The sequence below is a fragment of the Pteropus alecto genome, unplaced genomic scaffold (assembly GCF_000325575.1).
Source record: "Pteropus alecto unplaced genomic scaffold, ASM32557v1 scaffold374, whole genome shotgun sequence".
Lineage (NCBI taxonomy): Eukaryota > Metazoa > Chordata > Mammalia > Chiroptera > Pteropodidae > Pteropus > Pteropus alecto.
In genome coordinates this window covers 402,068-421,669 of record NW_006434834.1, presented here as the reverse complement: position 1 = coordinate 421,669, position 19,602 = coordinate 402,068, and the positions used below count along the sequence as shown (strand labels likewise).

The 19,602-nt window shown below is 33.8% G+C and overlaps 1 protein-coding gene across 6 annotated transcripts in view; it reads right to left on the bottom strand.

The window, feature by feature from the left end:
• ATRX (ATRX, chromatin remodeler) overlaps positions 1-19,602 on the bottom strand; it is a 261,938-nt gene that overhangs the window by 58,380 nt on the left and 183,956 nt on the right. For all 6 annotated transcript variants that reach the window (XM_015588100.2, XM_015588104.2, XM_015588103.2 and 3 more), the window contains 2 exons: positions 17,303-17,456; positions 8,205-8,311 (listed from right to left, as the gene is read on the bottom strand). In XM_015588100.2, the coding sequence (XP_015443586.1) occupies positions 8,205-8,311; positions 17,303-17,456 (261 nt within the window). The remainder of the gene's footprint in view (positions 1-8,204; positions 8,312-17,302; positions 17,457-19,602) is intronic.

Below are 19,602 nucleotides of genomic sequence, written 5' to 3'. Positions count from 1 at the left end.
TATGTATAAAAACCATGCATTTTAAAACAAAGGCTATAACAAGAGACAAAGAAAGACATTTCATAATGATAAAAGGAGAAATCCAACAATGAGATATAGCCCTCATCAATATTTACACACCCAATGTAGGAGCACCTAAATAAATAATGCAAATATTGACAGACATAAAGGGAGAGATTGACAGTAACACAGTCCTAGTAGGGGATTTAACACCCCATTGACATCAAGGGATATATCATCCAGACGAAAAATCAACAAGGAAACAGCAATATTAAATAACACATTAGACCAGATGGAATCGACGTTTTTAGAACATTTCTCCCCAAAACAGCAGAATATACATTCTTTTCAAGTGCACATGGAACATTTTCCAGGATAGACCACATGTTTGTCCAAAAAACAAGTCTCAGTAAATTTAAGACCACTGAAAACGTAGCAAGCATCTTCCCTGATCAAAATGATATGAAACTAGAAATTACAAGAAAAAACTGAAAAATACAAAAACACATGGAGGCTAAATAACAGGTTACTAAACAATGAATGAGTTAACAAAGAGATCAACAGATACATTGAAACAAATAAAAATGAAAACACAATGACCCAAAATCTAGGGGACACATCCAAAGCAGTTCTAAGAGAGAAATTCATAGACGTACAGGCTTAACTTAAGAAAAAAGAAAATTTTCAACAATCTAATTTTACACACAACTAAAGAAACATTAAAAATAATAACGAAAAACTAAAGTGAGTAGAAGGAAGGAAATAATAAACATCATGGGGAAAATAAACTGAATAGATTCTAAAACTACAATACAAAAGATCAATGAAACCTATGGCTGTTCTTTGAAAAGAATAAGTAAACTGATAAACTTTTAACCAGACTCATGAAGAAAAAATGAGAGAGGAAACAAATAATCAAATTCAGAAATGAAATAGAAGTGACAGCTGACATCCCAGAAATCCAGAGGATTATAAGAAAATACTAAGAACAATTATATGCCAATGAACTAAACAATCTGGAAGAAATGGATAAATTCCTAGAAACGTATAATCTTACAGGACAAAATCAAGAAGAAAAAAATGTGAATAGACCCATAAATACTAATGTAATTGAATTGGTAATCAAAAAACTCCCCATAAACAAAAATCCTGGAACAGATGGCTTCAAAGGTGAATTTCACCAAACATTCAAAGAATACTTAATCTTCTCAAACTATTCCAAAAAATTAAGAGGGAATGTTCCCAATTTCATTTTACAAGGCCACCATTACTCTGATTCCAAAACCAAAGACATTACAAAAAGAGAGAATTATAAATTGATATACCTGACGAACATAGATGCAAATATCCTCAACAAAATATTAGCAAACCAAATTCAGAAATATATTAAAAAGGTCATACACCACGATTAAGTAGGATTTATTCCAGTGATTCAAGGTTGGTTCAATATCCGCAAATCATTTAACATGATACACCATGTAAACAAAATGAAAGATAAAAAATATATGATCATATTAATAGATGCAGAAAAACTTTGGCAAACTCTAACATCGGTTTATGATAAAAACTCTCAGCAAAGTGGGAATAGAGGGAACAACATACTACAGGTCATATATCACAAACCCACAGCTAACATCATACTCAACCAGGAAAAGCTAAAAGTGTTTTCCTTAAGATGAGAAACAAGAAAAGAATGTCCACTTTCACAACTCCTATTCAACGTAGTATTCAAAGTCCTAGCCATAGCAATCAGAGAAGAAAAAGAAACAAAAGGCATCCAAATTGGATAGGAAGTAAATCCGTCACTATTTGCATATGACTTGATGCTATATATAAAGAACTCTAAAATATTCTACACACACACACAAAACTGTTAGAATTGATAAATGAATTCAATAAGTAGCAAGATACAAAATTAATATTCAGAAATTGGTGGCATTTTATATGCCAATAACAAAACTATCAGAGAAATTAAGAAAACAATCCCATTCACAATTGTATCACAAATATAAAATACTTAAAAATAAATTTAAACAATGTAGTAAAAGACAACTGGATAATTATAAGACATTCAAGAAAAACAATGAAGACACAAATAAATGGAAGCATATACCGTGCTCATAAATAGGCAGAAATAACATCATTCAAACATCCATACTACCCAAAGCAATCTATAGATTCAGTGCAATCCTTATCAAAATACCAATGGCATTTTTCACAGAACTAGAACAATTCATCCTAAAATCTATATGGAACCACAAAAGTCCCTGAATAGCCAATGCAATCTTGAGGAAGAAGAACAAAATTGGAAGTATTATGCTAGCTGATATCAAACTATAGTACAAGGTTACAGTAATGAAAATGGCATGTTACTTGCATAAAAACAAACACATAGATCAACAGAACATAATAAAGAGCCCAGAAATAAACCTACATTGACATGGTCAATTAATCTATAACAAAGGAGGCAAGAATAAACAATAGGGTAAGGACTGTCTCTTCAATAGACGGTGTTGGGAAAACTGTAGATACACATGCAAAAAAATGAAACTAGAGATATATGCAAAAAAAATGAAATATGCAAAAAAAGAAACTTTCTTACATCATTTACAAGAATAAACTCAAAATCGACTAAAGACTCTCATGTAAGACCCAAAACCATAAAACTAATAAATGAAAACTTAGGCAGTTAACTCTTTGACATTACTCTTAGTAATACTTTTTTGGATAGATCTTCTCAGGCAAGTGAAACAAAAGAAAAAATAAAAAGATGGAACTACATCAAAATAAAAAGTTTTTGCAGAGAAGGCAACCGTAAACAAAATGAAGAGAAAAAGTACTGAATGAGAGAAGATATTTGCTAATGATATATCCAATAAGGGGTTAATATTCAAAATATATAAGGAACTTATACAACTTAACACCAAAAGGAAAAAAAAAAAGCCATCCAATTAAAAGACAGTCAGAGGACCTAAATAGATATTTCTCCAAAGAGGACACAGATAGCCAACAGACATATGTGAAGAGGCTCAGTATCACTAATCATCAGGGAATTAAATTAAAACCACAAGTGAGATATCATCTCACATTTGTCAGAAAGGCCATCCTCAATTAATCGACAAACAGCAAATGTTAGAGAAGATGTGGAGAAAAGGAAACCCTCATACACTGTTGGTGGGATTGCAAATTGGGGCAGCCACTATGAAAAACAATATGGAAGCTCCTCTAATTATTAAAAAAAGAACTATCTTTTGACCCAGAAAGTCCATTTTTGAGTATTTCTCCAAAGAAATCCAAAACACTAATTCAAAAAGACATATGCACCCCTATGTTCGTTGAATTATTTACAATAGCCAAGATATGGAAGCAACCTAAGTTTCCATCAATAAATGAATGGATAAAGAAGTGGTACATATATATAATGTAACATTATTCAGCCATTAAAAAGAAGGAAGTCTTGCCATTTACAACAACATGGATGGACCTAGAGAGTTTTATGCTAAGTGAAGTAAGTCAGACAGAGAAAGACCAATGCCATCTGATTTCACTCACATGTGGAATCTAAAGAACAAAATAAACAAACAAACAAAGCAGAAACATGCTCATAGATACAAAGAACAAACTGATAGTTGCCATGTGGGTATAGTGTTGGAGGGCTTGATGAAAAGGGAAAGGGATTAAAAAGTACAAACCGACAGTTATAAAATCATCATGGGGAGTGTGAAAGTATAGCATAGGAAAATATAGTCAATAATATTGTAATAACTATGTATGGTGCCAGGTAAGTACAAGACTTATCAGGGGGATCACTTCATAAATTATATAAGTGTCTAACCACTATGCTGTATACCTGAAACTAATATGTTGAATGTCAACAATAATTTAAAAATTAAAAAAATTTTTAATGTTTCTGAAACAATAAAAAGTTTAAAAACTAAACTTATTTTATGGGGAGAGGACTTCTGGCATGACAGGGTAAGGAGCTTCATGTACTTGCACCCCAGCAGGACTTGTGAAATTTCTTTTAAATAATGCTACAGATCTGGACACTTAAAAATGGTCAAAATTGTAGAAACTTTTTTTTCTTCCTATTTCTCTCCTCCCAATTTGGATTTCTTTGTTTTCTACTAATTGACTGATAAGGAGAAATAAGGTTAAGACATACTAAGGAGATTTCCAAGATATCTTGAGGTATGATGATTACACCAACTTCTTCCTAAATCATAGAAATATTTTCCTCCTCTCAATTTCCTGGGCGTTTAATTTTCTGTATTTATTTGTTTAGTATCTATATTCACCATTAGACTATTAGCTCCTTAAGAGAGGGACAACTGTAAACTCACTGACATTACTCATAGTAATATTTTTTTGGATATGTCCCAGTCCTTGGCAGGGTACCTGGTGGGTATTCATCAAATATCGTTTTTTTTTTTTTTTAAATAACGCCTATTTAATTTTATATACAAATCTACTTTGCCTTACAGAATAAACAAAAAACTACTGAGTTCTCATTTTCTTGTCCAATATCTCTTACCAGTTTTTAAAAATTTGTATGTTTAATGAAAGACAAATACTGACAAAATGGAAAAATTAATGTAAAACAAAACAAACAATAACCTTGCTTTACCGCACTTCCACTAAGGAGTTGGTTGTGTAACTTTTTAAATTGTAGTAAAACACACATACCATAACATTTACCAGCTAAAGCATTTTAAGTGTACAGTTCAGTAGTGTTAACAGGTCTCAAGAACTTTTTCATCTTGCAAAACCGAAACCATACCTATTAAACAACTACCCATTCTCTGCTTCCTCACTATTCTACTTTCTGTCTCTATGAATCTGACTACTTCAGATATCTCAAACAAATGGAATTGCACAGTATTTGTCGTTTTTGTGTTGGCTTATTTCACTTAGTATAATATCTTCAAAGTTCATTCATATTGTAGCATGCGACAAGATTTCCTCCCTTTGAAAAGCTGAATAATATTTCATTGTATATGTGTACTGCATTTTGTTAATCCATTGATCTAACGATGTACATTTGGGTTGTTTCCAACGTTTTAGTATTGTCAATAATGCTGCTATTAATATGGGTATACAAATATCTCTTTGAGACCACGCTTTAAATTCTTTTGGGTTTATACCCAGAAGGGCATGCTGGATCATATGATAATTCTAGTTTTAATTTGTTGAGGAACTGCCTGCCATACTGTTTTCCATAGTGGCTGCATTATATTACATTCCTGTCATTTTTAATAGCAGCCATCCTATTGAGTGTTGGGTTGTATTAAGTGTATTGTAGTTTAGATTCTCAATTCTCTAATAATTAGTGATGTTAACCATGTTTTCATGTGGTTGTTAGTCATTTGTATATCATCTTTAGAGAATATCTATTCAAGTCTTATGCTCATTTTTTGAATCCAGTTATTTTGTTGTTGTTGTTGTTGTTGTTGTTGTTGAGGCGCAATAGTTCTTTATGTGTTCTAGATAGTAACACCTTAGCAGATATATCATTTGCAAGTGTTTCCTCCTATTCTGTAGGTTACCTTTTCACTGACAAAATGTTAAATTTGGTTATGTATATTTTATAGTAATAATAACAACAACTACTACTACCCACAAGAAAAAACAGGTCCAAATGGCTTCACTGTTGAATTCTAGCAAATATTTTAAGAAAAATTAATACCAATCCTTTCCAAACTATTCCAAAAAATCAAAGAGGGATCATTTCCCAACTCATTAAATGAGGCCACTATTAGACTCATACCAAAACCACACAGAAGCATTATGAGAAAACAAAACTGAAAACTAGTATCTCTTATGTATAAGGAGGCAGAAATCCTCAACAAAATACTAGCATACTAAATCCAACAACATATAAAGAGAATTATATACAATGACCAAATGGGATCTATCCCAGGTACGTAAGGTTGGTTTAAAATATGATAATCAAAGTAATATTCCATATCAATAGAATTTTAAAACCCACACAGAGAAATCATTTGATACTATCCAACACACATTCACAATAAAAAACAAAAAACTAGAAAGAGAAGGGACCTTCCTTCCTCAACTTGAAAAACAGTATCTATGAAAAAACGAAAGCTAAAACTATACATTATAGTGAAAGCTAAAACTTTAAATAATAGTGCAAGATCACATTCTTTCCTCCTAAGATCAGGAACAAGAAAAGGATTTTGGCTCTTGCCACTTCAATTCAACATTGTACTTGAGATTCTAACCAGGGAAAGTGGGCAAGTAATCCACACTGGAAAGGAAGAAGAAAATTATCTCTATTTGCAGATGACATGATCTTGTATTTGAACGATCCTTTAAGAAATCCACTAAAACACAATTAAAATAAATGATTTAATAGACAAAACTCAATTTATGTATTTGCAATGAAAAATTAAAACATGAAATTAAGTATACAATTCTACTTACAATACTATCAAAAACAATAAAATAAGTAGAAACAAATTCAACACAATTCCTATCAGAATCCAAACTGACTTCTCTGTAGAAATGTAAAAGGTGATTCTAAAATTTATATGGAATTGCAAGGGACCAAACAGCCAAAACAATCTTGAAGAACAAAGCAGGAGGACTCACACTTTCAAAATGTACTTTCAAAGCAACAGTAATCAAGACAGCGTGTTACTGGCATAAGGACTGAAACATGGATTAATGGAATAGAACTCAGAATCAAGAAATAAATCTATGTCTCCATGGTCAACTGATTTTCAACAAGGGTGCCAAGACTATTCAATGGGGAAAGAATGGTCTTTTCAAAAACTAGTGCTAGGACAACTGGATAGCCATAGTGAAGGACTGAAGTGGGACCTTTAGCTTATACTATATATAAAAATTAACTCAAAATGGATCAAAGATCTAAATATAAGAGCTAAAACTATATAATTCTTTGAAGGAAACATAGGGGTACAACTTCATGAACTTGGATTTGGCATTGGTTTGTTACTATAACACTAAAAGCATAAGTAACATAAAAATAAATAAATTGGACTTCATCAAAATGAAAAATAAAAGCTTTTGTGCATCAGAGGACACTCAAAGTAAAAAGACAACACACAGAATAAGATAAAATATTTACAAATTATATAGCTGATAAGGGCTAGTAGGCAGAAAATGTAAAACAAACAAACAAACAAACAAACAAACCTCTCAACTCAGTAACAAAAAAGACTAATAACCCAAATTTGAAAACGGGTAGATCTGAATGCTGAACATTATTAGTCATTAGAGAAATACAAATCAAAATCACAATGAGATACCACTTCACAGATACTAGGATGGCTATAATTTAAAAATAAAATACAAAACAAGCACAGGCGAAGATGTGGAGAAATTGGAAACCCTGTACACTGCTTGTGGGAATGTAAAATAGTGCAGTGAGTGTGGAAAACAGTTTGGTAGTTCCTCAATAAGTTAAACAGAGAATTATCATATGACCCAATAATTCCATTCCTAGGTATATATCCAAAAGAACTGAAAACAGATGTTTAAATTAAATAAATAAAACCTTGTATACAAATGTTCATAGCAGCATTACTCATAATAGTCACAAGGGGAGCGAGGGAGGGAGGGAGGAAGGGAGGAAAGGAAGGAAAGGAAGGAAAGGAAGGAAAGGAAGGAAAGGAAGGAAAGGAAGGGAAGGAAGGAAGGAAGGAAGGAAGGAAGATCAAAATGTGGGTATTATCCAGAAAATGAATTTTTATTAGGCCATAAACACAAATGAAGTACTATCACATGCTACAACATGAATGAACCTTGAAAACATTTTATATGAAAGAAGCCAGTCACAAAAGACCGCATATTATATGAATCCATTTATATGAAAGGTCCAGAAAGGTCAATCTATCGAAACAAAGATTAGTGACTGCATAAGGGTACAAGGGGGAGGTAGGAGCATGATAGCTAAAGGGTACAGGGTTTCTTTGGTGATGATTAACACTTTCAAAAATTGGCTGTAATAGTTACACAACTCTGTAAATCTACTAAAAACCATTAAATTGTACATTTTAAATGGTTGAACTATACAGTATGTGAATTACATCTCAATAAAGCTGTTTAAAAAAAATTTTTGTGGGTCTGGGCAATATTTTTTCTTTTACTGTTAAAATGTTTATGTAATATGTATAAATAAATGTTTTAAAAATTATAATATAGAAATGTTTGTAACTCACCTTTATAAATAAGAGGTTTATCTTTATCTTCTGTCTTCTCCCTACTAGCCAATTCAAGAAAATCTTCAATCAAGTCCAGAGATATGAGAGACTGGCTGAAAACAAGGCTAAAAAAACAAATGAGTGTTCTTGGATTAGAAGATTCAAATAGAAAAGATATCACTTCTTCCCGAATTGATCTACAAATTCAACACGATTCTAATCAAAACCCCAGTAGGATTTTTTTTTTTTTTTGTAGAAATTAACAAGCTGATTCTAAAGTTTACATGGGGATGCCAAACACATAGAGTAATCAAAACAATTTTGAAAGAGAAAAAGTTGGAGGCCTAACTCTACAGGATTTCAACACTTAAAAAGCTAGAGTAATCAAAACAGTGTAGTACTGATGAGGGGACAAGTATAAATCAATGGAACAGAATACAGACTCCACATATAGAGCCAAAGAATAGAATTAATTGATTTCTGACAGAGAGGCAAAGGCAATTCAATGGAAAAAGGAGTCTTTTTAACAGTGGTCTTGGCAAAATTGGACATCTATACTTTTTTAAAAAATGAAGTTTGGCCCAAACCTCACATTTTATCAAAAATTAACTCTATAGAACATAAATCTAAATGTAAAATATAAAACTACAGAATGTTTAGAACATGAAAAAGAAAATCTTCATTAACTTGGGGTTAGACAAACAATTCTTAGACATGACACCAAAAGCATAACCTATAACTCCTTTTTAAAAGCCATGAAAACTGTGTGTTCATATGAAGTTTTATATGGTTTTAATATAAAAAGTAGTATAAAAGGTGTTGTAGGCATTGGGGGAGAAGGAAAAGTGTTAATGGCCCCTCACCTTCTGCTCTAGGTCATCGACTTACAAGGCCTCTGAGAAATAGTTTGAGAACCACTGCTCTGATCTACCTAATTAGTGAGAAGTGGACATAATTACACACTGAAAATGAAAAAAAAAATCTAAAAAGAATATATGAGAGTTCATTCTTTCCCTTATATATGCAAGCAAAATAGGTCAGTATACAATGAACTAGACACCGATAGCAAGCATATTTTTTGTTTTGATTCTGAAAGCTGTAATGTAGGAGGTGCTTATAAATCCAGAAGATATTTCACCCCTCACTGGTACACGTCTTCAGATTTAATAGAACTAAAAAGAAAAACTGAAGCTATAAAACAGCTTTTGGAAGTTAACAACATATGCATGGGCAACTTTTTGGCTTCCTGAACTCTGCACTGTGGGAGTCTACTGTCTACCAGTTGGTACTCTCAGTATACTGGTAAGTAAATGAACCGACTTCAGGTGCTCAGCATAAATGACCAGGGGATATGCCTTGATCTCTCCCTCAGTAGATTATCTTTCAAAATCAAAAACCTTATTTGAATCAATTCTTCTGAAATACAAAGTTTTTGAGAATTCCTATGATTGGGCAACTTAAATTCTTAGAAATACTATTTGTTTAATTGAAATTAATCTGGATTTGGGGCCACTATTCTGGAAAAAGGTTGACTTGACACAGCATTAAGGCAGGTTCTGGGAACCACTGAGTTCAGATAAGTCTTACTATGAAAAAGGTAGTGTTATTAGGACTAAGTGGCTATAAACTAATGGTTACCTCTGTTAACCTTTTCTAGGTGTAGACAACATGAAGAACTATTGTCTTGATTAGTAATAATTTTCATACTTATACAAACTATTTTGGCTTTTTCTTTTCTATAAAGGACCCACGTAAAAACATAAAGACAATACTTATAAAATTCACACATATCAAAAATCTGGGAATACAGATTCAATCAAAAAATATTTAACTGAAAGAAAACAATCAGAAGGGCTGGGATGAAACTGGTGGTGTACTAGAGTTGGCTGTAATTAGCTTGAAACAGAAAAGTGGATTGTTAACATCTCTTCCCATCTCTGACATCATGCCGGTAGCTTAAATTGACTATACTGGGAATATTTATATCATGGAAATCAGCAAATGTTACAAAGCAGGGCTTCTCTTTCTTGTTTCTTTGCTTTATCTATTATATATATAGATTTATGTATATAAACATATATATACGTTTATATACATAAATACATACATATATATATATGTCAACTGCACAAAGAGAATAGGAGAATCTGATCTAACAGTAGTTCTTCAAAAAAAATGAGCATCTTAGTTGACCACAAGTTCAATATGCACCAACAGTGTTATTTATTTTTCATTTTACTTTTAATTTTAAATATATTTTAATTAAATTTATTGGGGTGACATTGGTTAAGTTTCACATGTACAATAATACATCATATGTATATTGCATTATGTGTTCACCACCCAAAGTCAAATCTCTTTTGTCACCATATATTTGACCCACTTTCCCTTATCTACCTCCTCACTCCCCCTTTTCCTTCTGGTAACCACTAAACTGTTGTCTGTGTCTGGGTTTTAGTTTGTTTTCCTGTCTTGTTTGTGTGTTGCTTTCAGCTGTATATATCACATGTAAGTAAAATCATATGGTTCTCAACTTTTTCTGTCTGACTTATTTTGCTTAGCATGATACTCTCAAGATCTATCCAAGTTGTCGCAGATGGCGGTATTTCATTTATTTCTTATGGCTGAGTAATATCCCGTTGTGTACATGTACCACATCTTTATCCAATCATCTATCAAAGGGCACTTCAGTTATTTCCATGTCTTTCTTGGCAACCATGAATAATGCTGCAATGAACAATGGGGTGCATACATCTTTATGGATAAATGTTTTCAAATTTTGGGAGTAGATATCCAGAAAAGGGATTGCCAGGTCATATGATAATTTGTAGATTTTTGAAGAATCCTCATAGTATTTTCCACAGTGGCTGTATCAGTTTACATTCCAATCAGCAGTGTATGAAGGTTCCTTTTTCCTCACAAACTCTCCAATACTTATTGTCCTATGGATGGCAGCCTTTCTAATAGGTGTAAGGTGGTATCTCATTGCAGTTTTGATTTGCATTTCCCTAATAGTAAGTGAAGTTGAGCATCTTTTCATGTTTGTTGGCCATTTGTATGTCTTCTTGGGAGCAGTGTCTGTTCAGGTCCTCCGCCCATTTTTTTAACAATCCAGTTTGTTTTTCAGTTGTTGAGTTGTATGAGTTCTTTGTGTATTTTGGATAATAGCCCCTTATTGGAGGTGTTGTTTGCAAATATCTTCTGCCATTCAGTTGGTTGTTTCATTTATTTTTTTTATGGTTTCTTTTATGTTTGTTTCAACAGTTATTACTATTTTGTCATTCTTTATTTTTCTGTCTTTATTGTAATATAATAAATAGTGGCTTGTATTTACATTGTACAATTCAATGAGTTTTTTTCATTATAGTTGGCACACAATAATATACCAGTTTCAGTTGTATAGCATAGTGATCAGAGATCCACATAACTCGCAAAGTGATCACCCCACTAAATCTAGCACCCCTCTTCTCCCTTACATATTTATTCCAACATTTTGACCATCTTCCCCATGCTACACTCTACATCTCCATGTCTATTCTGCAACTATCTGTTTGTACCTCTTAATCTCTTTGCCTTTTTTTGTCCCTCTAACACCCTCCCATCTAGTATCCTTCTAAATATTCTCTGTATCTGTGAGCTTATTTCCGCTTTTGTTGTTGTTGATTTTGTTCTTTAGATTCCACATGTACATGGAATCATGTGATATTTTTCTTTATCTGACCCATTTCATTCAGCACAATACTCTCTAGGTCTATCAAGGCAATATCTTTTTCCATCTCCTTTCTTTTAGTCTGTGTGTGTCTTCTAATCTGAAGTAAGTCTCTTGTAGGCAGCATATGTAGGAGTCTTGTTTTCTTATCCATTCGGCCAGTTTGTCTTTTGGTTAGAGCACTTAATTCTTTTCCCTTTGAGGTACTTGTTGATAGGAATGTAGTTGTTATCATTCTTTATTCTTGTTTTTGATACATGTTTTTTCTTCCCAGAGAAGTAAATTCCTTTAGCTTATTTTTGTCTGGGAAGCTCTTTATCTGTCCTTCGACTCTAAATTATAACTTTACTGGATAAAGTATTTTTGGCTGTAGATCCTGGGTTTTCATCACGTCGAATATTTTGTGCCGAGCCCTTCTGTCCTGCAAAGTTTCTTTTGAGAAATCAGCTGCCAGCCTTATGGGTGCTCGCTTGTAGGTAACCAACTGCTTTGCTCTTGCTGCTTTTAAGATTCTCTCTTTGTAGTTAACCTTTCGAATTTTAATTATGATGTGTCTTGGTGTGGGCCTCTTTAGGTTCCAGTTTCTTGGGACTCTCTGTCCTTCCTGGGGTTGTATGTCTATTTCCTTCACCAGGTGAGGGAAGTTTTCCATCATTATTTCTTCAAATAGCTTTTCCACATCTTGTTCTCCCTCTCCTCTATCAGGTACTCCTATTACATGAATGTTTTTACACTTAATTTTGTCCCAAAGACTCTTTAAATTATTATTATATTCTTGGCTTTTTTATTGCCATTCTGATTTCTGCCAGGTAACCTTGGCTTCCCCATTCTCTATATCGGTGGTTTGATCCTCTTCTTTATCCACTCTATTAATTCTCTCTAATATACTCTTCATCTCAGATAATGTATTCATTTCTGACTGGTTCTCTTTTATAATTTCCATTTCCATTTTCATGTTTTTTATCTCTCTGTTGAAGTTCTCACTGAATTCATCTACACTTCCCCTCAGTTCATTGAGCATCTTTATAACCAGTGTTTTGAACTCTGCTTCTGTCAGATTGCTTGACTCCATTATTCCTGGATCTCTATTCTCTCATATGGTTTCTGCTTCTTTGTCTTCCCATTTTGGCTGCCTTTTTGTGTCTGTTTCCATGTACTAATAAGCAAAGCTCTGAAGTCTCCCGGTCTTATTAGCATGGCTTTGTGCGGTAGGTGTCCAGAAGGACAGTCCTGAGAGGGGCTCAGCTGCAGGCCAAATTTAGCCCAAGCCTCTGTCCCTCTGGGGCCACCTATTAAGATTCAGCAAGCAATACACAGATTCTGTGCTTATAGTTGCCTCAGGAAACCAATTCAGAAAACGAGGTCAGCTGCCACCCATGAGTCTTGGGGCTTGCTCAGCAAGATGCACAAGACTCGCCAAGGAAACAACTGGATGTGGCTTGGGTACGGCCACGAGCTGGGGGAGGCAGAGTTTCAAGAAATCCTTGGGCAGAGCTACTTATGTTATCCAGTTTGATAACATCTCAGCTATGGCAGCACTAAGTCCATGCACTGGGATGGGGGAGGGCTCAACAGAGGAACAATGGATACTGCTGGCACTTCTGTACAAAAGGCGAGTCCCCCCTCAGCCCTCACTCCAACAATTCTGGTGCCCCCTGTGCAGCCCAACCATGCTGGTGCTCAGAACGAGCAGGTTCGTCACCATAAAAGTCCGTTCAAGGACACAGCCCCTTTAAGAAGCGTCTGTAGCTGCCGCTGCTTGGCCTCTGTCCCACCCAGTCGCTGAGAACCAGACAGCTTTGTATCCTCTCCTCACCCCGTCCTACCTTCTCCCGTTGCAGGGCGATTTCCCAGTTCTCTCCCTAGTTGTATGGCTTGTTCATCTAGATCCCAGGTGATTTTCCTTGCTGTTTGCTCGTTTCTGTCACAACTTAATTTTGGTCACCAGAGGGATGAACAGAGCCTCTATCATCTATGCTATTTTTTTGTTGATGGTTTCTCTTGCTGAGTAGAAGCTTTTTAGTTTGATATAGTCCCATTCATTTATTTTTGCTTTTACTTCCCTTGCCTTTAAGGTCAAATTCATAAATTCCTCTCTAAAACCAAGGTCCATGAGTTTTGAACCTATGTTTTCTTCTATGCAATTTATTGTTTAAGGTCTTGTATATATATTTTTTAATATCCTTCTCTAGCCTTCTTAAATTACTTTGGCCCATGGTGTCATCTCACTTCCATGAATTCTTTTTAATATTTTTCTTTCTATTTTAGTGGGCATACATTGTATTAGTTTCAGATGTACAACATAGTGATTAGACGTTTATATAACTCATAAAGTGATCACCCTGATAAATCTATTACCCATGTGACACCAGACACAGTGATTACAATATTAACTACATTCCTTATGCTATACTTTATATCCCCATGACTATTTTGTGACTATCGAATAGTATTTCTTAATCCTTTCCCCTTTTTCACCCTTCCAACCCCCCACCCATCTAGCAACCCTCAAAATGTTCTCTGTATCTATGTTTGTTTCTCTTTTGTTCGCATGTTTATTCTGTTCTTTAGATTCTACATGTAAGTGAAATCATATGGTATGTCTTTCTCTGACTTACTCCATTCAGCACAATACCTTCTTGGTCCATTCATGATGTTACATATGGCAAGATTTCATTCTTTTAAAAAATATTTTTATGGCTGAGTAATATTCTATTGTATATATGTACCACCTCTCCTTTATCCATTCATCCATCATTGGACACCCAGGTTACTTCTACATCTTGGCTATTGAAAATAATGCTGCAATGAACATATGGATGCACATGTCCTTTCAAAGTAGTACTTTGGGTTTCTTCAGATAAATATCCAGAAGTGGGATTACTGGGTCCTACTTTGTCTCTTGTTATAGCCTTTGTTTCAAAGTCTATTTTGTCTGGTATAGTATTGCTATCCCAGATTGTTTTCTAAATTTCCATTTTCATAAAATATCTTTTCCATACCTTTACTTTCAGTCTGTGCGTGTCTTTCGATCTGAAGTCTCTTGTAGACAGCATATGTAAGGGTCTTATTTTCTTATCCATTCACCAACAGTGTTATTCAGTTGTTTCAAAGGGGTTCAGAACAGGCCTCTCCAAGATGTGCTACTTTGGCATGTAAATTATTTTGAGCTGAAAGTAACTGAGACCCTGAAGGCTCAAGGGAAACTTTTACCACAAATAACTTTTTATGATCTAACTATAGAGCAGGGCAAACTTCTATTTATTGAACACCTGCCCTTATCCTATGAAATACCCTCCTCCCCTCTAAAGCCTCAGGACATTTTACCTCATTACTTAGCTCAAGATGTCATATATACCTCATATTACCTTTTTGTCTCCGAACCTCTCTTGTGAGATCTCTGATTCTCTCATGTATGTGGGGTTCTCGTATGTATATATGTGATTAAAATTGGTTATTTTCTCATTAATCTGTCTCATGTTGATTTAATTATCAGACCAGCTGAAAGAATCTTGAAGAGTAGAATAAAATTTCTTCTTCCCTCACAGTTAGAAAACTGTTGGGTTGCATGAATGGATATATAAGGTCCAGAATGAACATGAACCAATCTCACCAGAAGTCTGTGTTAACAGGAACTCAGCTGAAGTGTTTTGTTTACCGCAACCATATTTTGAGATGGGTACTAAAAAATTGAAGTACATTCAAGACCATGTGGTTGAGACTGAAATTATTCCATATGAAAAACAGATCAATGAACTGAGAGGAAAAGCTAAAAATGATGAGAGATATGCCCATCAGTATTTGAAGAGACATTCGAAATTATATTAGTAATGTCTGCCACCTACTTTGAAAGGCATCAGCAAAATACGATGGATGGACAAATGGATAGATTAAATAGATATGTAATAAAGAAAATACAATAAAATGTAGAATATAATATTGATTCTAGGTGATAGGTATATGGGCATTCACAATAAAATTTTTTCTACTTTTTGTTATGTTTGAAATTTTCCATAATAAAATGTTGGACAAATAAAGAATAGAAGTAATCACAATTCTGGAAACACACAGTTTTATAGTCTTAATACTGATAACATCTATCAGTTGGGTTTATAACTAAAAATGATCATTATAAGAGTGTTAAGAAAAAAAAGGAGTAGATATATTCTATTTTAGACCAGAGGGGAAACAGCTATAGGAACACTATATAAACTAAAGATAAGGATACATTTTCTAGCAAGTTGAAGTACTCAACTATAGGTAGCCTTATAAGATGGTAAATATACCATAGGGGAAGCTAGAAGAATCCTATGATGACCATATCAAAATTCTTGCACTGGTTAGGAAATTAAAAGCCCACTAAAATCCCTTTTACACTCTTTAAATTCTTGTATGGTACCCCAATAAAAATTAATTTAAACTATAGAAGTTGATAGCAGAAAACAACATGAGCATGTCTAGAGCAATAATGTCTCCTTAGCTTTCAGAAACTCTGAACTCAAATATCCACTTTCTACTTGACATCCCTCATGGATACCTAATAGGCCTCTCAAACTTACCATAGCCAGAGCAAGAGTCTTTACTATCTTTAGTAAACTTAGTTCTCCACTAATCTTGTCCATTTTAGGAAATAATACCATCATCCACCAGCCACTTAGGCTGGAAGCCTGGGAGTCATCTCTGACTAAGGCCAAAGATGATTTGTTTTTTCTTTTAGACTTATGTTAAACTGTTATTTTAAAAAATCACAGATATATTTTTAAAATATATATCTTAAAAAAGATATATTTTTAAAATATATATTTTGCCATAGAATGTTGGGACCTTGTAACAACCTAAACAATAAGCCTGGTTTGAAACTTTAAAAGTATGTTTTCTGAATAGTAATTTGAAGGATGAGATTGAGGGGTGGGGATGCAGGGACGGAAATGGGGCACAAATGTTAGAAGTAAAACAAACAAGAACAAAAAGTAATGGAAAAATGATAAAGAGTGATTAGTCAATGAGGTGAAATAAAGTGTAAGAGGTATCCACTAGATTTGGGGATTAGAAGGTCACTAAGTGACTTTAGGGGGAAAAATTTCAGTAAAGTGACACGGTAGAAGCCACGCTGCATGGATTGAAAAATGATTTTGAAGATGGTAAAATATAAATATCAATGAGAGGCTTGGCTCAAGGAAATAAGTACAAGGTACAATCGCCAGAAGGGGAAAATAGCACTGAAGAAAACAGCTAGAATATGCACTCAGAACTAGTTGCTTAAAAAGAATATAGTTGTCATTCACTGCATGAATCAAAGTAATGACATCTTTAGAAAGGAAGAAAACAGATTTCTTCAAATAAATTGTTTAAACAATAGAAAGGTTATCAAAAGGTTCATGTATAATAAAAATAGAAAAGAACTTACACTTTATCCCCAATTTCCTCTGCCATTCGAAGAATTTCAAAGAGAAGTACCATTTTGCCAGAATGCTCTAAAATCTCAGCATCAGCATCTGTAACAAAATCTTTGTACCAGTCTGGAGCTGGGCTGCTTGGATTAGAAGAAGAAGTAGCTTTACCTAAATAAAACAAATGAAATATAAATAAGCAGGCAAATAAGACTAAAAGACCCCAAGAGAGGGATTAAGAAATAGACCAAGAAAAACAGATACACACACATGCTCGTGCTCAGACAGAAAAATGACCACCCCAGGAGAGAGAGAACGACACAAGGTAAAGGGCTCAGAAAGAGACGCTAAGAGACAGAGGCGTCCAGGTGCTAAGAGCATCACCCCCTCAACTTCCCCTCATATCATCAGACATTCGATTCTCATAGGAGCACCGATCCCTGGTGACAAAAAGGTTGGGGACCACTGTTTTAAGGGACCTCTGGGACAACATCAAGTGTAACATTTACATCATAAGAGTATCAATCAGAAGGAGAGGAGAGAGAGTAAGGGGTTGAAAATGTATTTGAAGGAATAATTACTGAAATATTTACGAGGAGAGAAAGAGTCTCAGAGAGAGAGAATGGGGGGAGGGAAAAATGGAGGGGAAACTGACTCAGAGATTACGAGAGAAAAGATCTTAGGGGCAGGGGCAGGAAACATTTTACTGTGCTACTAGAATTCTGGAAAACTCAAACAAGTATTAATCCCAGAATATCACATTTAATACATTTTGTTTTTATTTTCACCTCAAACTTTGAGTATAAAAAATGTAAGAAGTAACACAAAATAATCTATTAAAGATTCAAACATAAACAGTTCAACATAAGGAATATACCAGTTTAACCTTTTTGTACCTTTTCTCGACTGCCTTTTAATGGAAAGTATTTTAAATTTTTATATAATTGTTATGTTTTATATATCCAGGAACATATATAGACTATAATGAACAGCCATGTTCCTGCATCCCACCTTTATCAAATTTTAACATGTTAAATCTGCTTCTTGTGCAGCTGAAGTCTAATAAGTGACTCTATCCAATTATATTCTTCTTCTCTTCTTTATGAGGTAACTAAAATCCTAAATTCTATATTTATTATTTCTATGTTTTTATATTTTCACTATATGTGTATCCCTAAACTGTACATTACCTTTCGTGTTTTTAAACTACAACAGGTCCTCAAATAATGTTGTTTTGTTATAACATTGATGAGATACCATAGGAACTGAGCTCTTGTTTCTATCAATTAGCTTATGGTAAAATTGGTTTTGTTATACATAGTTCTGCTTAAAGTCTTAGAACCTATTGACAACATTAAATGAGAACTTACTGTAGATACCATACAATTTGTATTATTCTACGATTAACTTTTTTAACTCGGTGTAGTTTTTCATTTTCCACTAAGTAAGACTTACTTAATAATTCTGTCATGTAGTATTCCACTGCATAAATATACTATCATTTAGTCTCAAGTTTATAGATGTTTGGGTTATTTCTAATTTTTGATGACTGTGAAATAACTGCAATGAACACACAATGTTATTTTTCTAGAATGTTGTCTACTAAGTTTTAAATTGTATGGCATAAAGTTATGCTTATAATTTTTAAAATAAAACTTTAAACATATTTATTTTATAGTTATTATCAAATAGGTATATTATCTAAGGTTCTTGAGAATCTAATTACGCTATTTTGTTTTGTATGTTAACTTTCATCAGGTTGACTGCTAACTTATTTTGTTGCTAACTTTTCCTAAGGTTGTTTCCTCAGGTATTCTATAACTTTTTATTGTTATTTCACTTTCATTATAGCTGTAATATGGGAGAATCCTGGGTAGCTTGAGTTGAGGTCATTCATCTCCACAGTGATTCTACATCTGCTTCTGTCACCAGGGGATCATCAAACCAGAATTACCTTTGAGGTTAGTATTTCAGCTTGAGATTTTTAGACTATGCAAGTAATGTAAATTCAAACCACAAACTAAGTGAGGGAAAGCCCATGATTACAAATACAAGGAAGCCATTTTTCCCAACCCAGAGCCAAGGGTGAAACAGATAAGCTTTCTTGTCATTTCTCTGGATTGAAGGGCACATTTTTTCCTAATCTATTGTACCCTTTAAAGAGATTCAGCTTTAATCTGGGTTCTAAGAGCTCTCCACCGTATAAATGGTTAAAAGCCTTGTATCTTATCCCTGGGTAGGTGAAAACCAAAATTGCTCATCTCAAGAATAGCATATCCCTAGAGTTTCCATAGTACACCTTCTTGAACTTACTTTT